Source organism: Anas acuta, chromosome 5, assembly GCF_963932015.1.
Source record: "Anas acuta chromosome 5, bAnaAcu1.1, whole genome shotgun sequence".
In the NCBI taxonomy this organism is placed as follows: domain Eukaryota; kingdom Metazoa; phylum Chordata; class Aves; order Anseriformes; family Anatidae; genus Anas; species Anas acuta.
Window position 1 is genome coordinate 34,371,141 of NC_088983.1, and position 25,621 is coordinate 34,396,761.

The 25,621-nt window shown below is 38.0% G+C and overlaps 1 protein-coding gene across 2 annotated transcripts; it reads right to left on the minus strand.

Annotated features, from left to right (window-relative positions):
* Positions 1–1,939: 1,939 nt before the first annotated feature.
* On the minus strand, positions 1,940–25,549 carry TMEM87A (transmembrane protein 87A). 2 transcript variants are annotated; one of them, XM_068683987.1, is made up of 20 exons: positions 25,412–25,549; positions 24,655–24,715; positions 21,041–21,138; positions 19,947–20,063; positions 18,291–18,344; positions 18,131–18,187; positions 16,343–16,493; positions 15,533–15,594; positions 13,515–13,698; positions 12,487–12,586; positions 11,714–11,807; positions 10,433–10,505; positions 9,376–9,480; positions 8,125–8,183; positions 7,765–7,868; positions 7,336–7,409; positions 6,099–6,160; positions 5,442–5,497; positions 4,107–4,137; positions 1,940–3,180 (listed from the first exon to the last, which is right to left on the minus strand). In XM_068683987.1, the coding sequence occupies exons 1-20, from the start codon at positions 25,547–25,549 to the stop codon at positions 3,139–3,141; spliced, it is 1,722 nt and encodes a 573-aa protein (XP_068540088.1). In that variant the 3' UTR covers positions 1,940–3,138. The 2 variants fall into 2 exon arrangements, with proteins under 2 accessions (XP_068540088.1, XP_068540087.1); XM_068683986.1 differs by lacking the exon at positions 10,433–10,505 and adding an exon at positions 11,061–11,136.
* Positions 25,550–25,621: the final 72 nt, after the last annotated feature.

The following is a 25,621-nucleotide window of genomic DNA, read 5'->3' on the forward strand; positions in this document are numbered from 1 at the left end:
TATATAACACAAACATACTCTGTCCTACCCTGGGTCTTATGATCTTGACTCACTGTGTGCCTGTCAAGCCTGTTGCATTTCTGTGCCACATCATGGGATCTCTTACTGCTTCGTCTCTCCTCTAAAGGAGAGCTTCTAGCAGGAACATCTTATCACCATAATAAAAAGCTGGTTAACATCATCATTTTCTCACTACTACTACTTTTAGTATTCCCTGTGGCATGTACATGCAACAACAGTTATATCAGTAATATCACAGCAAGTTCTCACAAACAAAATCCACACGTAGAATAAGATTTAAAAAAAAAAAAAAAATCTCCCTGCATTTGAATTGCTGGCAGTGTGCATTCACAATTCAGAACAGCTTGTTGAAGGTGGATGCTGACTGCATATGTTGTTTCTATATATTGTCCTAATCACTAAAAACCTCTGCAGATATCAGACTAAAAAGTAATTCACATTTTCTCCTTCTTGCTTGTTGTTCATCAGGTCTTCAGAGTAGTATGTACAGCTTGCTTTAAAGTTATGATATCTGCTTTGAAATAATGTATATAAATTTTAGTTAAGTCTGCGTAATTAAAAGTTAACAATCCTGCAGGCTTTGCAGCTTCATGCATTCATACTTTGGGAACTGCTCTCCAATAAAAGCTTTCCGTATGACTGCATGTAAGTCACAGCATAAGTCTGCTGCACGAAGGAACAGATGTTATTTACCAAGGCTGTAGCAACCCGACAAATAAGTGGAAAAAACAGAACAACTAAGGGAGCAAGAAGCTATAATCAGAACATCTAATGCAGTAAACGACCTATGGAATTCAGAACTTCTACTACTGGGGGAAGATACATAGGGATAGAAGGGAAAAAGACAGAGGACAAGTCAAAATGAATGTAGTTGTAGGCTCAAAGTACCACACCCCTACTGCATTTATTTTGATCTTTAAATTATTAAGCTTGGATTAGAATTATGGAAACCATTTAAATCTTTGTTTTGTTCAGAAATGCATGATATACCCTATGTTAGCTTTTCAGTTAACAAGCTTAATGGGAAAAAAAGAGCTATCAGAAAAAAATGCATTATAAAAGTAATGCTGTAGAGTTAAGAAAAAGTGAGGGAGTTTTGTGAAGAGGTTAATACTACTTGTTCTCTCACAAGTAAGAAAGTTGAAGGAAACGATGTAAGCCTTTCTACTCTTTGCCTAGCTTTTATTAAATAGTATATACAAACTTCTTTTGTGCTTCCAATAGAGAACATTTTGCCTTGTCTCAAAAATAAACACCCCAAAACAATAGGACTTAGAGGAAAAAAACATTAAATAGTTCCATGTTGCTGTCACAAAATTTCTTCTCCCCAAAGGGCATGGAGACCGCCTGGTTTCATCTTTATCAATTGTGCATAGCGAATTAGAAGTCGACGTGTTTTCTCATTAAAGATCCATCCCCTTTAGGCCACAGGTAGATGCTGGGGGACATACTCCCAACAAATCTTGGAGATGCAGCTGCTATAGGCTCATTTTTTTTCTCTGCCCATCTGCTGACGGTTTGCTGCCTCCACAGCACAGCTGACAGAAGACACTGAACTTGCGCTTCAACTACTCTACTGTAAAGTGCCATGTTCCAGCATCAGTTGCTGATGAAGATGAACTAGAGCTAAGTCCCCCCTCTTTACAGTGGAATCAAGTACAGGCACGCATTCACTTCTGCTGACATAGCTGTGAGTGAAGAAAAAGAAAAGCTGACTCTTTAAGCCCTTCCAGCAGTACCCACAGTAGTTTGTCTAGCAGCTCCCTAAAAGTCTAGCTCTGCTGACATGTACTTGGTAATTGTCAGATGTAAAGATTACGAACCCAAATTAGAGCTTTTATCATACAGTCTACATCGGGTTTCCAGGTAGAAGTTTCTGCAAGCAAAGCCTCCGCAGCCAAACCAAATAAAAACAGAAAACTGTCCAAAAGCTCTTTTTCATTTGAAAAGGAGGAAAAAAAAAACAATTGTATAGAATAAAAATCTACAGCATTGACTTAAACACAATGATCTTATCAGAGTACCTCTTGGCCAAAGGGACCAACTGGGACAGGAAGGCCATCATCAAATCACTTCCAATAGAGGCAATAAACAGACATTAGAAAGTAAAGTATCCCAGCACTGTGTCATCCCATCCAATCCTCTTCCAAGTAAACTAAGCAGTGCAGCAGTGCTGACACACTCTGGAAAGCAATGCCATCTTCTCATAAAGGAGTGTTGACTGGGTGGTGTGAGATGTTACACATGGAGGGATGAAGAGGTTTGTCGAAATATCTAGTTAGTATCTGCTTAACATGAATAGTCAAGCACTTGTGGAGCATTGCAGGAGTGGGTTTGGTTTTTCTTTGTTACATGTTTTGCTTTTTTTTTTTTTTTTTAATTAAACCATGCAACACATGGAAGGTAGGGGCAAATATTTTTTCCAGGCATCCACCACATTGCCGGCAATGAGATGTGCCACAACAAGTGTTAGCTCTACACAACTGTTACCTATAGGTCAATGGCATTTTAAAATAGAAAATCTCTTACACAGTGTTATGAATAAAATTGCACTTGATTTTGTTAAAAACTCCTATCCCTGTAACTTTTCCAAATATCTCTTTTCTGACATCTTAATTTTCTTAGTTAACGGGAGCTTCTCTCTAAAACCTCTCATTCACATTGGACATGCAACACAGAACAGCCTAAGCCCTTTCCTACCAGAAAATAACTCTTTTTTCTTCAGTGCTTATTTCTATCTGTTCCCACCCTCCACCAAAAAAGGTAAAGGCAATTCACCTGCACGTTGTCAACTTTAACACTGAAATATAAACTCCTCAAGCAGACATTAGGAATTTTAGTTTCACAGATTAAATATTTGAAAAGTTACAGAAGGTGCTGGAATAGTACACATTTAAATTGCTTAAAAATCCAAACTTGCAGCAACTTTGTAATTTCAAAATTTCCAAATGGTTTATCAATGTCCTTGTGAACTTCTTCCACAGCAAGACGTCCTCGTGACAATAAAGCATCAAACTTCCAAGGCTGTGATCGAGAAACAAATCAGCAGGATGCACTTGCTCCACCAAGCAACTTTGAAAGAGGCGTCTCCACTTCCAACAACAAAAGCCATATCCTTCATTCCATTTTGGACCTTTCGAAGTGTGTAATCATTCTTTCCTGCAAAATAAAAAAAATCCCAATTCTGTCATTTCCATCAATAGAAATATATTACTCAGTAATAAGGAGGTATGCTACGCACACTCACAACAAATGCACGCTCATGTGCACTTTACCACAGGAGTCCAACTTACAGCAGGCAGATACACCTCTTCTTCTAGAATGAAAAGTTACACCCTTCCACCCACAAGTTCTTCATCCATAGGATTATAGAGTATAGGTCACGTCATTCACGCATGTCCACATCACAGTTTCCACTACTGTGGAAATAACTCTTCCTAACCAGCTAATGGCTTGTGCTCTTTGCTTCTGCTCCACAAATTCTTAATACAGACTCCCCTTTCAAACATTTCATTTCTTCTACATTTATTATACTGCTCTTTAAATTGACTGAAACTTACAGTATTTAACAGTATCTTGATGCAAGAATATCTTTGCACAAAAAGTTCTAACAGTATTCATTACCCACAATGTTAATCAAAAACTTTCTCCGAGCCGTACAGCTCACTTGCTTTTCCACAGCATCGTAAGTCTCCATAAGAATTCAACATAACAAAGAAAGGAGGAGAAACTAAGACTGGGAAAACAAGTACTAACCCAGCATGGAAAAAAATTTGCATAGGTACAGTCTTCAGCAGGAAGGACTTGTAATCCAGAAAACAATGGTTTCTTTCTGCTTAACTGTGTTCTTCAACGAGGGTACAATGATCCCTGAAATCATGTCTACTTTAAGCAACAAATCTTTACGACTTATTTGTATTCTTAGAAGCTGTAACACAGTTGTGCCCGCTATCCCTCCCCTTGTATTTTACTACTGCACTGCCAAGATCAGATGCCAGTTCTAATAAGCCAAGTCCTTAACAGCTGACTCATGACTCCTTTGGTATGTCAGAAGACTGTTTTGTACTAAAGACTTGTTTACTGACCTCATCTGAATCCAGAAGAGCTGGAAGCGCACTGCAAGGGAAACAAAAATTGTTAATATGGCTGAAGTACATACTGAGAGTGTATGTTGACAACTGTTCTCAGCCTTATCTTCTACCTTAAGCTTTTTAGGACAAAGGAGAGCAGTAACAAAGACCTTTCAATTAAACACATAGAAATTACAGAAAGACACACAAAAAGAGGAAGAGCCCAAGCAGTATCTTATCAATGACCTTCACGGCTTAAACATTATTTCATCACAGCTTCTGAATTTCTCATTACCTTCTGAACAATTTCCAGGTTGCCAAGAAACAAGTTGCACACATAGTATCTTACCAGTCTGGCTCCAACTACAAAAGGAGCATTTTGCAATACAGAAAAAATGTTACACCACACAGAAAACATCTACAATATGAAACATTTACAATATGAGACCTTGTTATTAGAAAAATCCCACAAACCACACAATCTACACTGGTACCATAGCCTTTTCAGCTACAATGACCTCCCGCCTATGTATTGGGATCTCATCTCTTCACAACCATGATCAACATACTTTAAAGAACAGAAAGCAAGCCTTCCTAGCTTACACCAGTCTTGTCCTTAAGGAATCCTAACATTCCTCAAAAAAAAAAAAAAAAAAAGTGCTAGACTAGGGAAAACACATTTATTTGAGAAACTGCACTTTCCTCCACTTGAAGCTTGATTTCTTCTCTTTAATTGACTTCAAGCAGAAGAATTCTACTTGAATCTAGACTCTTTGCCAAAATTCACTGTTCAGATTTGTGAACATGAAGCATCTGTCACCTTCTGTTTTGCTATGAAGAATTTAGACAGACACTGACCTTTTTAGGATATAAAAAAATAATATTAAAAGCAGAACAGATATGGACTGCACATACAGTTGACTATATTGCCAGAAGCATAAAAATGACTCAGACGTACCAAATCAAGTACAGAGCTAAATGAAATTCCACGGTTTACATCCAGCAAAATACTTGAATAAATTTTCAGAGCACTGAACAGAAAGATGGGGTTTGTTTGTCCTTTGCTTTCTAGATTTGCTTTCTTTATCTTTAGTGAAGTGCAAACAAATCAGTCTGTGGCTCCACAGAGAGGGTGTTCCTTGAGTCAGCATGCGTTCAAGTGGCAGGAACCACAAGTCTGACAGACTACAGAAAGCCAGGTGGTAGCACACTAAAAGTCACGAGGCCAAACCCAGGCTGAACTCAGTATCTGTTCATGTAAATGCAGCATGCAAGTTATAGGAACACAAATATATTAGAATGCCCTATGTCCGAGGAACCCACTTGTATTGTGACTACAAAAATACTCACACATCAGTCACCGAAGAAGGAACATTCTCTTCTACCCACTTCAGGTCATCTTCCTGCTACAAGTGCAGAAATTAAATGGAAAACAAGAGTCAGTCTTCCCAAAATGCTGTCAGATACAAACCTTTTTCTTCTCAGTCTACTTGACGAAAAGCCTTCAAATTGATTTCTGAATTACAGAAAAAGTATTCCAATAGGAAAAAAAACTAACTTGCTAACAATTTAGATTATCGATTCTGTAATACTCTAATAGCTACTAGGCAAAACAGGCCCTCATGACATCATTTACAATAATACACACACACACACCCCCTTTGAATAACTGGTCAAAAAATCTCAAAATTAGAAGGCAGTTTATTTAAAATATGGTTCAGCCTCCCTGTAAGCCTGACAAAAAGTTTTATCTATATTGCATTGTGCAAGCATTCCTGAAGAACAGACTGCATTCTAAATTCTCCATTGGCATTAATAGGAAGTTACATGAAAAGCCTTTACAGAACTTCTGAAAAGCAAGTAAACACACATGTAATACTTGGACTCACTCCCATTCTAGAGCAAACCTGGAAACTCATATTTATAGGCCAAAAACTGTATATTGTGAGCTACTACTGGGGGCAGCCAAAAGGGCTATGTTCCTCTAGGTGGGGAGGACATACTTACAGCTTTGTTTGCTTTCACATTCCCATTTGGCTCTTGCTTTGTACTTCTCATTTTCATTCCTTCTGTAGACAAAAGAAGGGGAAAAAAGACTGTAGTAACTAAACTCTAATTGCTCAGAGACTGTAAGTGGAAGTGTTGAGTGTTCATCTAATCCTATGATTAAGAAAAACAAGTTACTCATTAAGGCAATACTTTTTCCTATTTGAAAGGCTTGTGATACTTTATGAGAGGTGGAATACTTACTTGTCCTGAATTTTGCAGTTTTACCTAGAAAATATCAATTTCTACTCCTTTTCTCTAGACGAGACATAAAAAGCATAAAGCTCAGAGACACAGCTGCTCAGAGAGGCTGTGTCATCTCCCTCCTTGGAAATACTTCAAAAGCCATCTAGACATAGATGGTCCTGGGCAAGCTGCTCCAAGTGACTGGAGCAGAGGTCCTTTCAAACCTCAGCCATTCTGCACTATACGCAACTCCCCAAATTTATTTCACCTCCTGACTGCTGAGCAGCCTTGTTTAAGAGCTGAGAAGCAACACACATCTCCCAGCCCGGCAGACAGCCAATACAGCTGATTTAATACAGCTGATTTGGCAAACACATTGAGGAGATAACACACTTTCTTAGCTCTCAGTAAATCAAACAGCACTGATATATCCCAGCAAACTCATTTCAGGACAGACAGCAGCAGTGAGTATATATCACCCTACCCTTTTTATAAAATGGTTTTGTTACAAGGACAACAGATGTATGGAGATGGGAGGCAGAGGTTATTATAGTAGGAGAGGGTGAATGGACAGAAAGGTGCCACCTTTTGTTATAAAGCAGGACTGCTTCAAGGCCCATCTATATGTTTACACTGGACATTTCTGCAGAATTCAGAGAACACATAATACATAGGATTCTTTAAATTTTAAGAAGAGGAACTGCATGAGCCCATTGTCTAGCAAAAGTATTTGAGATCTTTGTCATCGCAACTAGATCCGCACCTATGGATTTTTTTTTTTTTTTTTTGAAGTAGATATAGTAAAAACAACCATAACAGCATCTTCAGTGTCATCTGAAAACCCCAGGATTAAACATGTAATGTAAATGCTAAACAAAGCCAATATTCCTCTGCAACTGCATAAATGAATGGCAACAAACAAGCACGTACTCCACTTTTACAGCTGTTACCCGTTGAAATAAAAAACAGATGTTTCCAACGCAAAAGAGGTGGAAAGAAATTTTGCTCTTACCAAAGCTTTCCTTCAACATCGGCTCTTTCTGCTCATCATCATCCTCTTCTTCAGACAGCGGTGAGAAAGCAAACCTTTAGGAGGGAAGGGAAGTTATAGAAGAACATGTATTGCCACCTAAGAGAGTTATTGACATTCACATCACTTAATTATTCTGTGTGGCACATTGTTTTGGAGACCTATGCTCAGCTACATAGGAGTTCAAGCAACTTCTTTTCAACTAAGGTCACCGCCAAGTACAGATTGAATTTTAACTATGTGACTTCTTCCACCTACTTTTCTCAGGCCCTACATATATTGTTTAGTATCCTACGCTAGGATGCTACGGACCAGTATACTGCAACTGAAGTCATCCCTGAGGACTTCTTTGGGATATACAAGGATTCCCGCAAAAACCCTGTTTTTTGAAACAGTTTAGAAAAGCTGAACCTTTGGTTGTTAGCAGATGGTCTCCACAGAATCATGATGACAAAAAGGATCATTGAAAACAATAAGCGCCAGATAGCATCATCCACCCACAGCTCCTGCCAGTCCTGTCAAGGAAAACAGCAACAGAAACAGAAAAAGTTGAGAGAAGTTTCCACATCCCAAGCTCTTTCCAAGGATGAATTACAGATATCTGACAAAGAGGCTCACTTCCTTTACCTGTGAATTTTACCATATGGTATGCTACTCTAGACATAATCCACAGAAAAATCTGTTCCAGAATCCCCAGTCTCACCTCTTACACTGCCAAATTTAAACTTATCAAGAGGCACCAGCCACAGAAAGTATTCAGTATAAGCTCACCGACTGACAGTCCACCAGCCTGAACTTCATGGTGGTCCAGATGATAAATACAATGGATGCTGCAAAATTAAAAACAAACAAGCTACTTAGTACTACTACAAACTATGTTAGTGTTTGTATACTACTAACAGGGTTGTGTTTCCCAAACAAAGGGTGAAGAGTTAAATAGTGAAATTATTGGAAACTAATTCATTAGGTTTGGAATACACGAGATTGCCTTATTGCACTGACCATATCAAGATGTTTAGGCACAGTCCAGAGTATTTTTTTAGTCGTTTGACAAACCAAAGACAAAAGGCATAAGTCAAGCAGAAAGTATTTTAACCAAAATCCTCACCCCCCTATTTACTGTTCTTATATTCATCTACTTTTCAAACCATGGTTTCATTATTGGTTGACAAACAAAAGCTACCTTGAAGTAACTGAACATTTGATCCATCTGAATGGATAAGCATTCAGATCTTGACACATAAGAGTCTCAGTGCACAAACTAAGCTCTCACCATGGTTTTAGAAGGTGAGACTTCCCTTTATTATAGAATTCTATGACGACTAAGAACCAAATGCTACAAGGAATTTAATCAGAGCTTTCAATTAAATGAACGCTGCTGTTTTTTTTGTTTAAAGTTAAAAAAAAAAAGATAAAGTACAGCGGTTAGAAGCTTTCTGCTCATCATGTAGATGGCATTACCAAATACATGAAAGAAGCAAAGCAGCACTGAGATTTATTCTTGGAGTTCGGTTTATCACTCCTGTAGAGAGGCTGAACCTCTCTCTATTATTCTTTCAGAAAATAGGCAGCACATTATGTTACAATACGAAGAATATGTTTTTCCAAGAGTCACTCTAGTCGTCACCTAAGGAGGAAGAACCACCGAAAAAATGATCTCAGTAATGCACAGCCCAGAGACACCTTAAAATTCCATACTACATAGTGATACTGTGATTTTGGTACAAACTACCACTGGGATGTTAATAACGCAGGATAAAACTGCCAGGTGCAAAAGATTATTAAAAGGAACAAAAGCATTCCATTTTAACCAATTTGCTGACTAATAATCTACTACCTCTTAAGTATCAACGTAACACTTGACAGCAACCCACAATGAGAAATGGCTCAAGTGTTATTTCTAACATTTTCATTGCATTTACAGAAAAGTCACTAAACTGGAAAATCTGCTTTAGTGAGCAAATCGAGCTATATATGGAAATAGCAAGTGCTCTTACATGGTTCGTGTCATTTTCTACTTACCTGCTACTGCCAAGATGAGTGTGTTGGTAAAGTGCCGATACAAAGAGAGTTTCACAACATTCCTTCGAAGTTTTAGCAGTTTCATTGTTTGAGTCAAGCTGATGAATATGTATGGAAAGTCAAGGAAAATCTGAGGGAACAAGCTGGCCACAGACTTAGGAGAACACTGGTCTTAGGAACAACAGTTTCCCCCCCCCCCAACACAGCCCTCTAAAAATATAGACAGACTCACAGCTGGATCTATCCCTTTCATGCAATTTAATCACTTCAGTAGCCTAAAGCTTTTGTCACACCAACATGCTATCCTAACACCTATGTTGGACTACGGTCCACTCCTACACAAAAGGAGTCAGATATCCTTCTGATAAAGAAAAAAAAAATCCAGGCAACAAAACAAGTTGCTAGAGGAGACACTGTGATAAGAGAAACATGGAGCAGTCATAACTGGGCAGCAATTCACGTTTTAAATCTTTTTGCAATTGACTTTAGCTAAAAATGCTTTATAAGGGGGTTTTGTTATGCATTGCTTTGAGGTCAGCATTTGACAGCAGTTGCTCAAGTTACAATATTATGGATATTTGGATACAATATATCGACACTGAAAAGTTAACTTTGCACCATGTTGTCACCTAACTACTTCAAGATTTACCTTGAAAATTTACCTGAAAGTTACAAGAATTTCAGGCTTGTTGTTGCTAAGAAGCCTTTTGTCAAAAACAAGTGGCCTTCTCCCAAGGTTATTACTGTCGTACTGTTCAAGTGTCACATTAGAACAAATTAATTTGATTCTTTAATAAACAGAGACTGATAACTGACTTAATTAGTTTGTTTAGTTTGCCAGTAGATGTGTTAGAGCAGCTCTTGGTTTGCTTTGCACTGGCTGAGGCAAAAGCTTACCTGCACACTCAGTTACAGAGTTTCTATTAACTTCACTAGAAGTAGAAGGAACATATGCTTGAAGCTCATTTAAAAAGGAAAAAAAAAAGTTCAGCCAAAACAACTCCACAAAAAAATAAATTTGAAAGAAAACACACCCCACCAAGTAAAATAGTGAAGGATATCCACCAGCACAGGGCAGTATCTAGGAAAGCCAGGGGAATAAAAGCCAAGGAGGCAAGATCATTCTGGGCCTGGAGACAAAGAAAGAGCCAGTAAGAACAAACCGAAAAGGAAACAAGGCATAGAAGAAATGAGTAGCGTCAGGCTATTTTATAAGAAACCACAAATACTGCACCACAATGCTTCCGAGTTGCACTACAGAAATAGAGGGTTTAAAACAAGTGTTCAACCTGATGCACAGAGGGGTTTAAAAAGAACAAAAGCAGACTACAGCACAGTCAGTTCCCAATTCTCCACCAGCAAGGCAAGAACTACTTTCCAGATGAAGTTAATTTAGCACTGTTAAAAAGAGATGATTGTTGTGATACAGTCTGGCCACTTCCGTTATAGAAAATCAGCAGTCAGCTCGTTAGAAATGTAGTAATGAACTCTTCTACACCATCCATAGAAGAACTACATGCTCCACCAGTATCTATGGGTTTTACTGAAAGTGGCAGAAATTGCCTTTGTGTATCCATCAAAAAATAATGAAGTTCCAAATGACAAAATCAAACCGCTTTTCATTTCTTTTAAAGTGTTAGACAAACAATTCTGGAAGTTTTTAACATTCTGGAGTTTATGAAAGGATATCCACAAAACAATACAGGCATCAATCAAGGACAGGGCCAAGTTTGCTATCAGAGCCACAGTGTCATAGAAAAACTGAAAAAGTACCAAATATATGACGTGTTAAATACCTTGTCCCAAGATATCAAAGAAACAAACAACAGAAATTCACACCCTGAGATGCACTTACAGATTCAAACAAGTATCAGCACCACTCACATGCACTTCCCCAGATACAGCCTCAAAAATTAAAGGCTTTTTTGTTTGGTTGTTGTAGTTCCTTTGTTTGGTTGTTGTAGTTCTTTTGTTGTGTGGTTTGGTTTGGGTTGTGTGTTTTTGTTTGTTTTAATATAAAAAAACATGGCCAAGTGAATTAAGCTGTACATTTAGGTCTGGATCTAACTCAATACCCCAAGATCCATCCCTACCTAAACTGAATGAAACCAGGCTAATCACAAAGTTATGAAAATTATTTAAAAATTCACAAAATTATATGCTGATGCATAGAAAAGATAACAATCTTAAAACCGGTAATCCCACTAATCCTCATCTACAGTCTGAGTTTAACCACTTCACTCTGTTCCCTTCTTTCAGCATAACCCTGGGACTCTTCTTTGGTATATAAGACAGTAGCATCTGTAGTTTATGGAAAAAAAAAGCAGCAGTTACTGACCCCTGTGACTCTAAGAACACCTTCCATGCCGGAAAATAACAGATAAAGGGCTCCAGCCATAACTACTTTATGAAGAGTAACTCCAAGGCGAGGCCTGTAGGAAAACAAAGAGAAGTTTAGATTAAGTGCGGAAGAAGAGCAAAGTCACATCAGCTTGGGTCTAGTGTAAGGCAAGAGGCACATAAGGCACTACTAGATAAGTGAAATAATTTCATTATGGTGCTATAAGCTTATGACATGGCTAAGGAAGAGACTGGTAACACTTAACCTATTTGGCTTTTTATTACCATTTCAAGAAGCCCCATACCTTCTTCCCAAGTTCCGCCAAACATACTTCCACTTGCTGGAAGTTCCCAATGCCACATGAGATGTTATTTTACCAACTGATACAAGATGAGGGCAGACAGATGAACAGCTCATCTTGTCAGCAGTAATCTCCTACAGCAGATCCTTAATACCAATTCATGACCTCCCCTATTTCTAGAAGCTCTTCCTTGCCCAAAAGGGGCATAAAAAGCTCCCACTGCAGTCAGTGAAATATCTCAGTAGTGAGACAAACCTACTCAACAGTGGTGAAAGCAGGAGGATGTAAAGAAGAGCAATCCCTACATCAAACTGTGTGTCTATGCTGACAGATCAAAAAGTCTGGAGCACCTAACTTCTAACTAGCAAAGTACAGGGACATGAATACTACTGTAAGTCATGAAAGAACAGCATTGAAAAGACTTGTAATACAATCAACCACACTCCACACCTGTAACAAAATTACTCACTTGACTATTCCATATCCCAGGCTGACTATAATGACCAGAGTTCGAGCCAGTGAACGTTTCACAGCAGACAGCAGTTCTGCCAGTATTAGTGCTCCTTGTACTACCAAAAGCAAAGAGAATGAAGCTAGGTTATGAAAAATATAACTTATGTTTTACTGAATACTGTATATGATTGTAGTATGACAGCAGACACGGTAAGTTTCAGGAAGTAGGCTGTTAAATTTAAGTCATTTTATTTCCCACATCGAGAGCAAGCTTTCAGAAAACACAGGTCTCTTACTGTTAAAAAGGAACAAACAACACACACACACACACACACAATAGCACATTAGTGAAAAATCAAGTCCAAAGAAAGTGAAGAGCAAGTGATCCGTAAAATGTTTATCCACAAGATCAGTCTGGAAGATCTTCCAAGCACGTACACCATGAAAACCTTCTGCACTGTGGGTATGACTAATAAAAAAGTCATAATGAAAGTTTACTTAACTTCATTTGCATGCATCCATGCTAAAAAAAAATCAAAAATAGTATCTCAAAGGTGTTTTGTTTTGAGGGAGAGAGAGAGATTTGCTTAAAATGAATTATCAGGCTGTTGGCTAAAAAAAAATCAAAAGTTTATCTGCAATGCTGTCATGATAAACAAAGAATTTCAAAGTCTCCAAGGCTAATACCAGTTATAAAAACTGAATTACAAACTACACTTCAGAAGTCCTGTTTTAAAGCTCAAGCAAGCATTACAGTGAATACTTTTAAGAATCTAGCATTCTATATTCCTGAGATACTACATTCAGAAGTCAGAGACAGTCAAAGCATTTTAATTTTAGCGGAGCACAGGTTGTCAAGAGATGCTAAAAAGCACTGTATATGAAAAAAAAATGAAGAAACTCTGTTCCCTGTTCTTTGTTTTGAAGCAATCCTCAAGTAATCACATACTTGCAATGCATTTGTCACCCGAACTCAGTGTATGTTAGCATACAGTTTTAGTGCTATGCTCATCAATGAAATTGCGAACCGCAGCTGTTACCTACCTGATTCTCCCGTGTAGCGGATATTCTGGAACTCTGCATAGAAGACTGCTTTCTCAAGCATGCCCAGGAAGATAACTGCACCAATCCAGAACTGGATCCTCAGGAGATCCCGCCAGTAACACGCTGACCACGCAAGCCATAGAACCCCGAAGAACACGTACACAATACACATCACCATGAAAAACTATTACACAAAGAGAAGCAAAAAAAAATAGGACCCTTAGACCAAAAATGAGAAATACAGATGTAAGAAAACTCTACTTTCTCACCAAGAATATCAACTTTTAAAGGTTTGAAACACATTGCTTCATTTGTCTTCTCCAGATTCTATTACAGTGACAATCTTGTTTCTTCTAGTTTCTTACTGAGAACAAACATTCAGAGAAACTGAATTTCTGAACAATTTCTCTTGAAAAGCCGTCTGCCAATCTATTCACAAGCAATGTTTAAAGATAGTATCACATGTTACATGTTCAAAAAAAAACTTCAGATAAGGGTTTTGGCAAGAGATCAAGTACCAAAAACCCTGCCCCTTCTCATACATTATTCTTTATATTACTAGCTTCCTTGTACACTTACAATTAATACTCTGCAAATGAACTTAGGAGTCCCCTTTACACACCGTTCCACAGAACAAAGATAAACAACTGATGGCTCTACTTCCTCTGTGCAAATAATTTGACAGCTCTCAAAAGCTAATTTTTAGCCAACTCAGTTTTTGACCAAGCTTTCCTTAGTCAGTCAAAAATCTAGAATTGAAAAAAGAAAGCCCCAAATCCATTTAAATGCTATCATCTTGTGATTTTTCCAATCTAGCATTATGTGCTTCAGATGAATTTTCATAGTATATCTCCTATACTGAACAATTAGCTGCTACAACGCTACTTAGTGCTGAATTTTGTAAATCACAGCAGCATACCAGGGCAAGTTAAGTTTCCACAAAGCACAATCAAATTGAAAAAGAAGGATAAGAAGGAGAGAAAGATATGAAATGAATAGCAGGAACTACCTAACCGAAGTATGGGACAGTGATAATCAAGGACTCTCCTCTTATAGAGGGTGGTCTGTATTTTTTTTTTGTCTGTTTTGTTGGTTGGTTGTTTTAAAGCAAGCAAGCTCTAAAGTTGGCTGCAAGATTCTCTGAAACCTTCACAAACTGAAAACATCTCCCTTTGGAGAACAGCTTACTAATCCTTAACGCGTTTTCATGCCAGAGTGATCCACGCAATTCACATGTTAAGGATCTAGACGTCAGTTCACATTCAGACATTCTGTTACAGAAATATGTAGACAGAAACCTTTTTCTAGACTTGACACGTGGGAATATTCATACCAGTGAATTATTTGGCAATAGAACTGCTGAAGCTTTCACTCCTGCAGCGAGTAAAACATCTGGTTCAAAAATGCAATGAGGCTCTCCTCTTTAAAAGCTACTCTTGCCAATAGTCAGCCTACAGTTCGTACTTGTTACTGATCCCCAGCTAAAGTCTGTCTGCACTAGATAAGTTCTTTCATTTTCTTAGCCTCCTCAAAAGAAGCAATTAATGATCAAGTCAACAATCCCTCTGAAGGGGAATTAGCTCTTTGTAGTGCAATTATGCTTTCATTGTAAGGCAGTATTGAGTACGTTATCATGGCATGGAAGACAGCTGGTGGAAGAGGGAGATGAGGCTACAAAATAATAAAGTAACGACAAAGGAAAGGGTAGCTGTAAGCAAAGACATAAAAGAGCTACTTTTCTAAGATATGAGCTAAGGAGAAAAACAAACATCAGTAAAACTGCTCAGTTTAGAGTTAATGGTACCACTACCTTCTGGAACGACAAACTGACAGGCTCTAAGTCAAATATCTGCAATTTGCATCTGTTTTCTCAATCCTATATGCAACACAAAAAAAACCCTCTGCTAAAATTAGTTCTTCTAAGCTACAGGCTTTGTATCCTGAAGTATGGAGGGAGAGTATTTGAGATTTACATCCACTGACAGCTTTATAGGTCAAAGAAAAGCTGGTTTACTTACAATCATCAGAGGATAGTCTGCAAGTGATAGATACTCATATGGCCCCTTCAGTTCTACTGTCACTGTCAAAAGACAATACAATAACCAATTTATACAAGAAGCAAAAACAGGAAGCCAGGATAAAGTACTTAAATGATTTTTACTCAAGTGTAAAGAAATAAAAATCTTCACATGGGCAAGCTTTTAAATTTAACTTAACCTTATTTGATTAAAATACAAGATTCATAACACATTCAGTTAATTAGATTATATTAAAGCCATTTAATATGCACCATTACTGATTAACTTATGGTAGCACTTAGAGTGAAAGTAATTTGTGCTGGAGATTTCTGCGTAACAGTGAAGTTAGAAAACACAAAAGTTCCAACTTATTGTAAGAATTTTAGAACTTTGCTAAAATTTGGATACATTATCAATACAGTTAAATATATTATAATAAAGATCATTGTTGTCGCTTTGAAATTACATATTCTAAACTATTTAAGCTCTTTAATATAAATCACTGTGTTGGTCTAGATATTATTTAAATACCAAACCTCAAAATTGAACTACTCAGGATTCTTCCTTACTTCCATCATTACACTGACAGACTAAGAGCCGTAGGATCTTCCAAACACTAGCAATCACCTATTTTCTTAAGATGAAGAGTTGTGGTAGCTACTATTTACAACTATATAAAGTAAAAGATAGTGTCTTATGATAAAGAACTGGATAGTATGTATTAAGAAGTACCTTCGAACACAGGCAGAATGGCAGACATCAAAAACTGCAATAGCTATTTATACAGTAAGTTAAAAATAGATATCTTACTTGTGAAGAGCTTCTCTTTGACATTTGAGGAAGGTGTTGTTTTCTCCGTTCTTTTAACTTTCGTAGTAGAATCTTTTGCAGATATAGCTCCAATTTGTACAATAAATATATATGGCCCATCTCGCCAAGTTTTAATAACAGCATTCATTTCCTGAAAATAAAATGTCTACATGTAGATAGCACACCAAAAAAGGAACAAACAAAAACAATAAAAGCATGTTCTCCATAAATGAGTGATATTTTCCATGTAAAAATATTAAATTCATCTCTTGCCAGGCCTAAAACTTCTTAATATATATTTTATATGCAATTTCTGAATGCACTTGTGAGACATAATACTGTAAAGTTAGTCTGACACAATATTTTTAAAAGAGTCTAGATTTTAATCCAGAAGAATCATTAAAAGGCAAGAGGTGATCAGTGCTTATTTACCAGTTTAATAGTGCCTTATTGCAAGAATCACTTTAAAGGTACTATAAAAGGGTCAAATAATTCAGCAAAGCATCCGAGTCCTTGTTTTCAATCTACAAATATTAGGACTGTCAGAGATTATTATTAGCCTCATGAAAATAAGTGTTTGGCAACAGGACAACTGCACACAGTGGTTTTCTGATGACTAAATTTTCTACTGTAAGATAAAAGAGGTAGTTGAAAAAAAGTAAAATAATTCCACATTACTCATCTCCTGTGGGAACTACTACTGCATCTGCAACAGCTCTCACACCTGTAAGATTCAAATCCTGCTAGTAAACTAAGAATGAGAAAGCTTGCCCAGACTAAATATTTGCACCATAAAACAAAATACGAAATAAGAGATTTATTTTGAGCTCCAGTACCCAAAAACATTAGTTCCACAACAGAGAAAGTTCCAGCCATCTCAAAAACTGCAGTAATATAAGAAGTTAAGGTTAAAACTAAGACTACCTAGACATACACTGCTTACAAGACCATTGTAGAAGTAGCACAAGACTTTATAACGGCCTCTCCAAGAGAACGTCAGTATTAAAACCATGCATTTCTACTACAAATCCTCCTGCCCACAAGACCTAAAGCAAACAGCATTTTATGCATCAAAAAAGTTAACGCTAATATTGACTGAAGTTGAAATGCTTAGTTAAAAACATATTAAGCTTCAATGAAAATATATTTTTGTACACTACTTCTGCCTTTAAAATATATCCATCTCTTGCTGCATTGATTCCTTATTACTACAGTCACGCACATTTACATTTTAACTTTAAGGTAAATGGCCCTGTTAGTACAAATGGAGTTAAGCATATTTTCTTTGTTGGCATCCAGGAAATGCAGTGTGAAGTTGATAATTCCTGGCTAAAGCTCAATCAAAATACATAATATAAATACTAACAGATTTGAAACCTCAAAAGAAATCATTCAACTTGCTAGGTACAATATTTTAAAAGATTGACTAGGCCAAGATGAAAACAAATGTAACCCCTAAATATTAGTGACCATTAGCGATCACTTAGATCATATCTCTGATTACTTACCTTAAAGCTAATATATTCTACGTACTTTAAATTACTTTTTTTTGGGCAAGAATTTTATTTTTTGATTTATACCATCAGTCTGAATTGTTTGCGTTACTTCACATACATACCCCCAAATAAACAAAAACAAAAAAAAACAAAAACACACACACACCACACCAAACACACACAACTTCACTATCCTTGTAAACACTGGTAGTTTTCTCTAGAATAATAAATATAAAAATAATAAGAAAAAGAACGCTGGATTCCACATTACATTTAAATTTGATATACATACAATTTTATCTGCCACCATTGTGTGATTTGCTGCGCTCTCCTTCTTATCTTTTACACCCTTAGAGAAAAAAAAAAAAAAACAGAAAAAGGATAAATCAGTAGGTCAAAATTCTATTTCACTCCTACACTCATTCATCAAAAAAAAAAAAAAAACAACATACCTCTTGTTTCTCAGGTGAGAGAGGCTCTGGATGAACAAATTCTTTATAGAAAATCTGAAAGATCAAAAAAAAGAAGTACATCATTTATAGGCATTACAGTTTAATATGGCATTACTTTACCAGAGCAGTAAATTTGAGTTTAAGGAAGGATTATCAGAAGAGCAGTATTGAATAGCTTTCATTTCTTTAAATCAAACAACTATATTTGTGGAAGGAATACTACTACTTAGATAATACTGAAATTTGAGAGTTGCTTTTTTCCCCCCCTCAGACAACAGGTCTCTATTTTTAGAACTAGACTCCCGGACATGACAGCAGCAAAATTAATTTCTCTTTCAAAATAATAATCTGTTGACCATCTCCATCACTAGATGAAATCTACACAGACAGAAACAAAATCTGAAGATTTCTACCTCAGTCTATGGAAAAAAAGAAGTCCCTAGACAAGTGGGTGCTTATTAGGGATCCAGATTCTGCCAACTCTCCTGAATTTGAAATTTAATGACTGAAATCTCCTGACTTGAAATCTAATGAAATTGCTATACCACAAGAAACAAAGCTGAACAACCAAAAGGAGATGTTTATGTCAAACTTCAGAAATGAATAGCTGGGAAGAATAACTTCTGTTAAAAATTTCAGCAGACTTCAAAAAGGAATTGGAGGTTTTTAAAGACTTAAAAAAAACCTGCTCACCAAAAAAAATGTTCACCAACTTGAACATTCAGTTAAGTAGATGCCTCAGTTCACATTACACATATAAGCCCTCACGAGCTTTTCTATAAAACCACAGAAAAACAAAACTGACATTTCTCATATTACTAAAGACAAAAAGCAAGCAGCATAAAGATTTAAAAAAAAAAAAAACACCTTTCAAGACATCTTCACATATCAAAGGAGTTAGAGGCTTGCAAGAGACATCATTAAAACCCTTTTCAAGTCACATTTAGGCACACATTTTTCTTTAAGAAAAATGCTAGACTCAGTACTTAGACAATTTGCAGTACTCATTATCCACACCCCTTTGTCTAAAGGGGGAGTAGTTCAGTAAAGGCACAATGCTGTCCACTTTACCTTGAATCCTTAAGTACACCATAAAACAGACGATTACGTTGGCACTGTCAGTAGTATAACTGCACGGCTTCCTCTGGTGATATATATCTTCCCTGGAGGCTATGTTTGCACATTATGTCACATTTTCTTGTTTCTTCCATTTGATTTGTTTCAGCTACTTTTTGCACTACTTATTTTTCATTTTTTAAATATTATCAGTGTTAAATAACCTATTTTGCAACATACTTATTTCTATTATTATAAACAACCATTATCTGAGCAAAAGTCCCAGTCCTTTAATGACCTAACTTCAGTAAGAGATTCACTCTGCAGCCAGAGACACACGCTCCTCTTCTAGCAGTAGACTTCTGTAGGCCAATTCTTAGTGTTAAGTGAAATAGGAACATGGAACACAGAACCACAAATGGAAAGAAGCACTGGGCTATAAAGTGCAGGGCTTTTTCTCTGACAAAAGAGAAACAGGGAAAAAGTACTTTCAAACCTTCAGAGGTCCTCACATAAGTTAATAATGCACTTAACAGGAACTATCATCTTCTCTGTATTATTGTACAACAGAACAGAGTGGAATTAGATTTCTACCCGTACCTGGGGCCTGAAGAGCTCAGAGCAATTTGGAAACAGTAGAGAAGCTGTGGCATAGTATCCTGACCAACCCGCATGTTCTTCATATGTAGTCCCAAAATAGTACTCTGCCTGTTCTTCCTGCCAAACACAGAACGGAATTTACATTGGCATCCATTATATCAAATGTTTCATCTGAGTAGGCAGCTGCAAGACCTGGGAAGTGCCAAATCTTCCCTCTGCATATACTCCTGAGCAGAATTTATTAGGATAAAAGCCATCATGCCCACGCATGACTATTCTTCCTCCATATATTTTTGTTTATATATATACATATATAAATATATGAAATATTCATATATACTATATATATACACACACAAATATTATATATTATTCATATATTACATATACACAAACACAAGAATTAAGTATTAATACCCAAACGAAAATAAATAAGTCTCAGTACTCCTACATGAGAGGTGCAGCAGCCAGTGCAAACTCAAGTCTACATGAGCAAACTCCAAATCATTCTATTAAAGGTCTCAGTACTGTGCCAGGCTAGTAGTTAACCACTGTCACAGTTAATATTTTAAGTAAATAAGAAAAATATATTACAAACAGTACAGATGTGTTCTACCACATTTGAGAGACATTATACACACTGAAAGACATTTTGTATAAGTCAATAATACTCATAATATGCATGTAGAAAAGAACAGAATTAAGAATAAAGCATCTTAATTTTTTTTTTCCTATTTGCTGTAATTAATGTTCTCATCTAACAGATAAACTCACCCACTTCAGTTTAGAGTTGATGTCCTTATTTCAAAATATGGTTTTAGAATAATTCTGATAAATGCCTCTACCTTACTCAAAACCCAAAAAAGGTCAGTAATTCCAGACAGCTGTAGACCAATTCTTCTCTCATCACCTTCCCACTGATACAGAAACTTCTTCCCACGGATACAGAAACTACTAAAGAGATGCATCTCTTTAGGCCCACCAAACAAACATGACACAAGCAAGAAATATCCAATCCTCTCACCCCCAGAACTGCTTACTCACCCCCAGAACTGCTAAAAATCATAACCCATGTTTTTCCACACAATTCTTACCCCAAAGTTGAAGACTTCATTGTAGCAATCAGAGTATCTTAAGTACCAAGTAACGTTGTAAACCTGGGAGGGATCACAAGCCTTCTCATCTCCTTCAACTAAAAAGATACGAACATATAAGACAACCTTTCCATGTCATTCTTCTGTTCTGTGCCAAACTACTGTAATTAAGTTTAAATGCAAAAAGTAAAACAATAGAAAAACAGTCTCCTCAAATAATCCACTAGTGTTCAGTGAAAAAAAAAAAAAGGCATATGGAAAACAGAATTTGACTACAACATCGCATTAACTCCACTGAAGAGCTGAAGATCATTTGGAATTATTTTTTTCTTGAGACAACCAGGGATATCCCAGCAACTGCAAACACCAAGCAAGATGACAGGAACTCCCAGTGATCGCAATACACAACATTATTTCCCTTTCTAAGACACTTGGGGGATATAGCAGGTGTCTAAAGCTAAGAACAAGTTAATACTAAAGGTGATTTGCACATAACTGAAATACACCAATATTTGAATAATACCTAAACAAACTGATAACACCACCAAGACAGTATAAGGAAACGTAAAGTTTTGCAAGTCAACATCCACCCCCCACTCCCAAAAGACAAACAATCCATCCATAAATTAGCTCACTGTCAAAGCTGCAATGCTACCTAAAACCACAATAACGCAACTTTTGCCATTTTGATATTAAGACAAATAGACATGGAAGATGAAACACAAGATTTTATCTACTTCTGAAACAAGTATCATGACAAAATGTTTCATATCTCATACCAAAACTAAAGCCCGATGAAGAAAATTTGATGTTGAGAAGGTAAACTTCACACGTAAACGAAATGAGTAGTGATTGTTCAGTCTTGGAAGAGCCATTTAATGATTATATTTCAGTTTTGCCACTCAACAGATTGCAAAACAAAAATCAATGAGTTGACAGTATGTTTCTAGTGCTAATAAATCCCCACAACTTCACAGTGAAGGTTTATCTCAGACTACACACCCACAGGTTTGTTACATGTGGAGGACTTTTAATGAACCTCTATTGACCAAATGAGAAAAGAAATATCCAACTAATTAGAAGACCCTGCCAAGGAGCAGGAACTGACTTTAAGCCATATGACTTCTAAACCTAAGGAACTGTAGCCCTACGTATAGAGCTACAAACAACTGGGTCCCCAACGCCAAAGACTAAAAAAAAAAAAAAAAAAAAAAAAAAAAAAAAAAAAAGATGCAAAGATGCAATCACTGAAAAATCTAACAGTTTCCTTATGACACCTTCTGGTGTACATGCAAATAAGACATATGTTCTCCACATAGCCCTAGATACTGCATATGGCAAAACAATGAAACTAAGAGGCAACATAAACACTACAATAACGTGGGCTGATAGCAAATTCTTTGGTGACAAAGGCTGTTCTGATAAAATTGACCAAGTGAGGAATAACCCATAACAGTGCAACAAAGAAACAGTGTTATTTAAAAAATATATTTTAATCACATTTTTACCTATTAAAAATAGATCAGATTATTGAAGCACTATATTCAGCAAGTAGCAACCACAACTAAAGGCAAATCAGGCCACAAACAGAATAATGCACCAATCTAGGCAATCACCACAGAAATGCTGAGAAGAAGCACTCTAAGAAACAGAGGAGGCACCCATGGCATTTACTGAACTCAGCAACAAAGAAATCGAAGTTCCTTTGCTTTCAAGCAAAGCCAGCAATATTCAACTCTAATACAGTCCTCATTTAATAGACAAGAGCGGGGTTTCCACCATGATCCTAGACAGGAAACCAGGTATCTTCAAGAACAGCACTTAAGAAAAGTAGCAGATAAAAATAAATTCATTACTGATAATACTTAACAGTGGCATTTTTCCCAGTCAAAAGCAAAAAAAAAAAAAAAAGAGCATTAGATACCAACACAAAATATACACCATAAAAATCAAGAAGGGGAAAGAAAAAGTGCAGGAGGAAATACAGTTGCTATTCTAAATTCATGTAAGTTTTTTTAATCACACTGGTATGTAAAACAGAGATCTTCCCAGGTAATTCTAAAGCTTAATCCCTGATCAAAGGCTGACAAGCAGAATGTAGTTGAAGTCTACACCAGGAGCCAGAAGATGTAATTCTTACTGCCAGATCTGCCACAAATCTCTCCTGTAACAAACACAATCTATTTTCTGCATGCCTTGATTCCTTCCTTCTCTTGGTTATTTCAGTTGTACCCCTCATGATTAGACTTATCACACATTACTGCAAGTCTCACATGCCATATTAGTATGAGCATGCTGAAAAAATCCCTACCAAACTTCCAGATACCCTTTGAAAACCACTTCCTTTTCCCCCCAAGCATCAGATTTGCAGCTGTCTTGATGCAAGCTGTGAAACTCAGCATTTGAGCTATACTCGGAAAGTGGGAAAACCCTAATCCTTCACTAATAACCACCTTAATACTAGCCTCCTATTTCAGATTCCTATGAGATTAATGGAGACACTTTAACAAGCTCCCTTTGAAACAGTCCTAAAATGGGCAGGCATCCAAAATTAAACCTGAAAATCTATATAGTAAGCATAGTAAACATAACAGAGCATAGAAATATGCAATTTTACCAAGAAGCATCAGTCAATCCTACCACCTTGCTTTCCTCATAACTGAGAAAATTAATCACTGCAGTAACTACGTATTAAAGCAACAAAAGCACAGATCCTACTAATTGTTTTTTAAAGTGGCTTATTTCCTCATTTAACACAAATGCAGAAAGCCATACACAGACGCTGTACCTGTATAACCACCCAATTCACATCATGAGAGCAAGAGCTTGTCCCCCTGATCAGTGGTAACAACTAGTGCAAACAACCCCTTAGAAGTGCTCACAGCACATGGCAAAGATTCTAGCCATTAGAAATCAGTCACTTCCACAAGTCACCTTTGTCATCTAGTTGCCACCTCAGCAATGTCTTCAAGTTTACAGATCATTGGCTATTTTACAGACACTCCTTAGTGCACTGACCTACATAGCCCATAATCCCAGTCACATCAGAAAACAGCAAGACAACAAAAAAACGTGAGGGCTGCAAAGATATTTTCTCTGTAGCTCACTCACACACACTGTGATCAGGAAGAGAAAATGGCTCTCAGGAGACCTGTCATAACATCCAATGTCACTTCCTTACAACTGCCAGAGGTGTCCACCTAAAAAAAAAGGAACAGGGCCTCAAAAACACTGGCTTCAGTCACCCAGTCAGGGCCAAGACTTCCCACTGGGGCAACACAGCACACCTTACTGCAGGGCTCAGCACATCCCACACCTCATAACCTTTGACCTGAAACGAACCAGTACGCGCATTGCCCATCTCACCCTTTCCACACACAGGACAAACACAACAATCCACTTCCATTGCAGCCAAAAGATACCACAGCTGGGAACATCAAAGGCTGTTATTGAACCCAACCATATCAGACCTGTGGCTTTCATCCAGTGCTAGGAGGTGAGCTGTCATTGCAGCAAGTGTTGTTAAACACTTCACAGTCTTTTAAGTCCAAAATGCAAAGTAAGGACTGTATCTAACAGCGACACGAGCAGGTTAATGTCCTGGGAGCACTTACATCTCAGGAAAATGGTGGTGTTGCTGAAGAGAATCTTCCCAAAGTTAAAAAACTTCTTCCCCTGGAAAGGCAAAAAGAGGAGGAGACATTAGTGGGCTTAATGTCATCCAATTTAAATGCCATTTTCCCTCAGAGTTTTAACTTAATGCAAAAATGAAAGTGAATACCAATTAGGAGCCGGCATTACTGGATTTTCCGGTCATGCTTCATCACCCCTTCAATCTACTTTTATAGAGAGCTTGACAAGCTTTTTTTTTTTTTTTTTGGTTCTGCAAGCCCGAATTAGTTTACCACCCCTTATTAAACCGATTTGCGCGTCCTTGTTGATAAGGCCTAGACTTTATCCAAGCAAGCAAACTCCCTTCTTAGAAGCAACCGGAGCGCCAGTCCCAGTCCTTTCAGCTCCTTCCCGAAGCTCAAGAGTCTCCCAGAAAACACCCACCACTCCCTCCCACAGCCCGATAAACACGAGTTAAACGCCAGATAGAAGAGCTTCTCCCCGTATTTTCCAACAGCTACGGCAGCAGAGAGGCGCTGGAAGCCTCCCCGGCGGCCGCAGCCCCCTCAGCGCAGCTGAGGTGTCCCGGGGCCAGGCCCCGGCTCGCCTCGACGACGGGGTCCCCCCCCCTCGGCCTCCCGCCGCGGCCTCCTCTCCCCGTGCGGCCGAAGGGCCCGGCACCAGCCCCGGAGCCCCGGGCCGGAGCCGCGAGGCTACGGGCAGGCCAGGCCGCGCCCCGGCCGCCCTCCGCGCACTCACCATGGGCACGGACACCCGCCATTTGGAGAGCTGCCCGGCGCCCGCCGCGCCCGCCAGCAGCAGCAGCGCCAGCAGCCGCAGCACACCGGCCTCAGGCCGCCGCCGCTCCCCGCACCGCGGCGCCGCCGCCGCCGCCATCCCGCCGCACGGAGCCCGTGGCCGCGCCTCTTCCGCTCCTCTCGGGGCCGCGCCGCCGTCGTGGGCGAGAGG

Bases quoted from the DNA above. Each gene is read 5' to 3' on its own strand.
- TMEM87A (XM_068683986.1), bottom strand. From the start codon at position 25,549: ATGGCGGCGGCGGCGGCGCCGCGGTGCGGGGAGCGGCGGCGGCCTGAG. The intron at 21,139-24,654 runs GTAAGTGCTCCC...GTATCTTTTTAG, and splicing joins CACCACCATTTTCCTGAGAT to TTGAAGGAGATGAGAAGGCT. The intron at 12,587-13,514 runs GTAGGTAACAGC...TGCTTTTGGTAG, and splicing joins CCGCTACACGGGAGAATCAG to TACAAGGAGCACTAATACTG.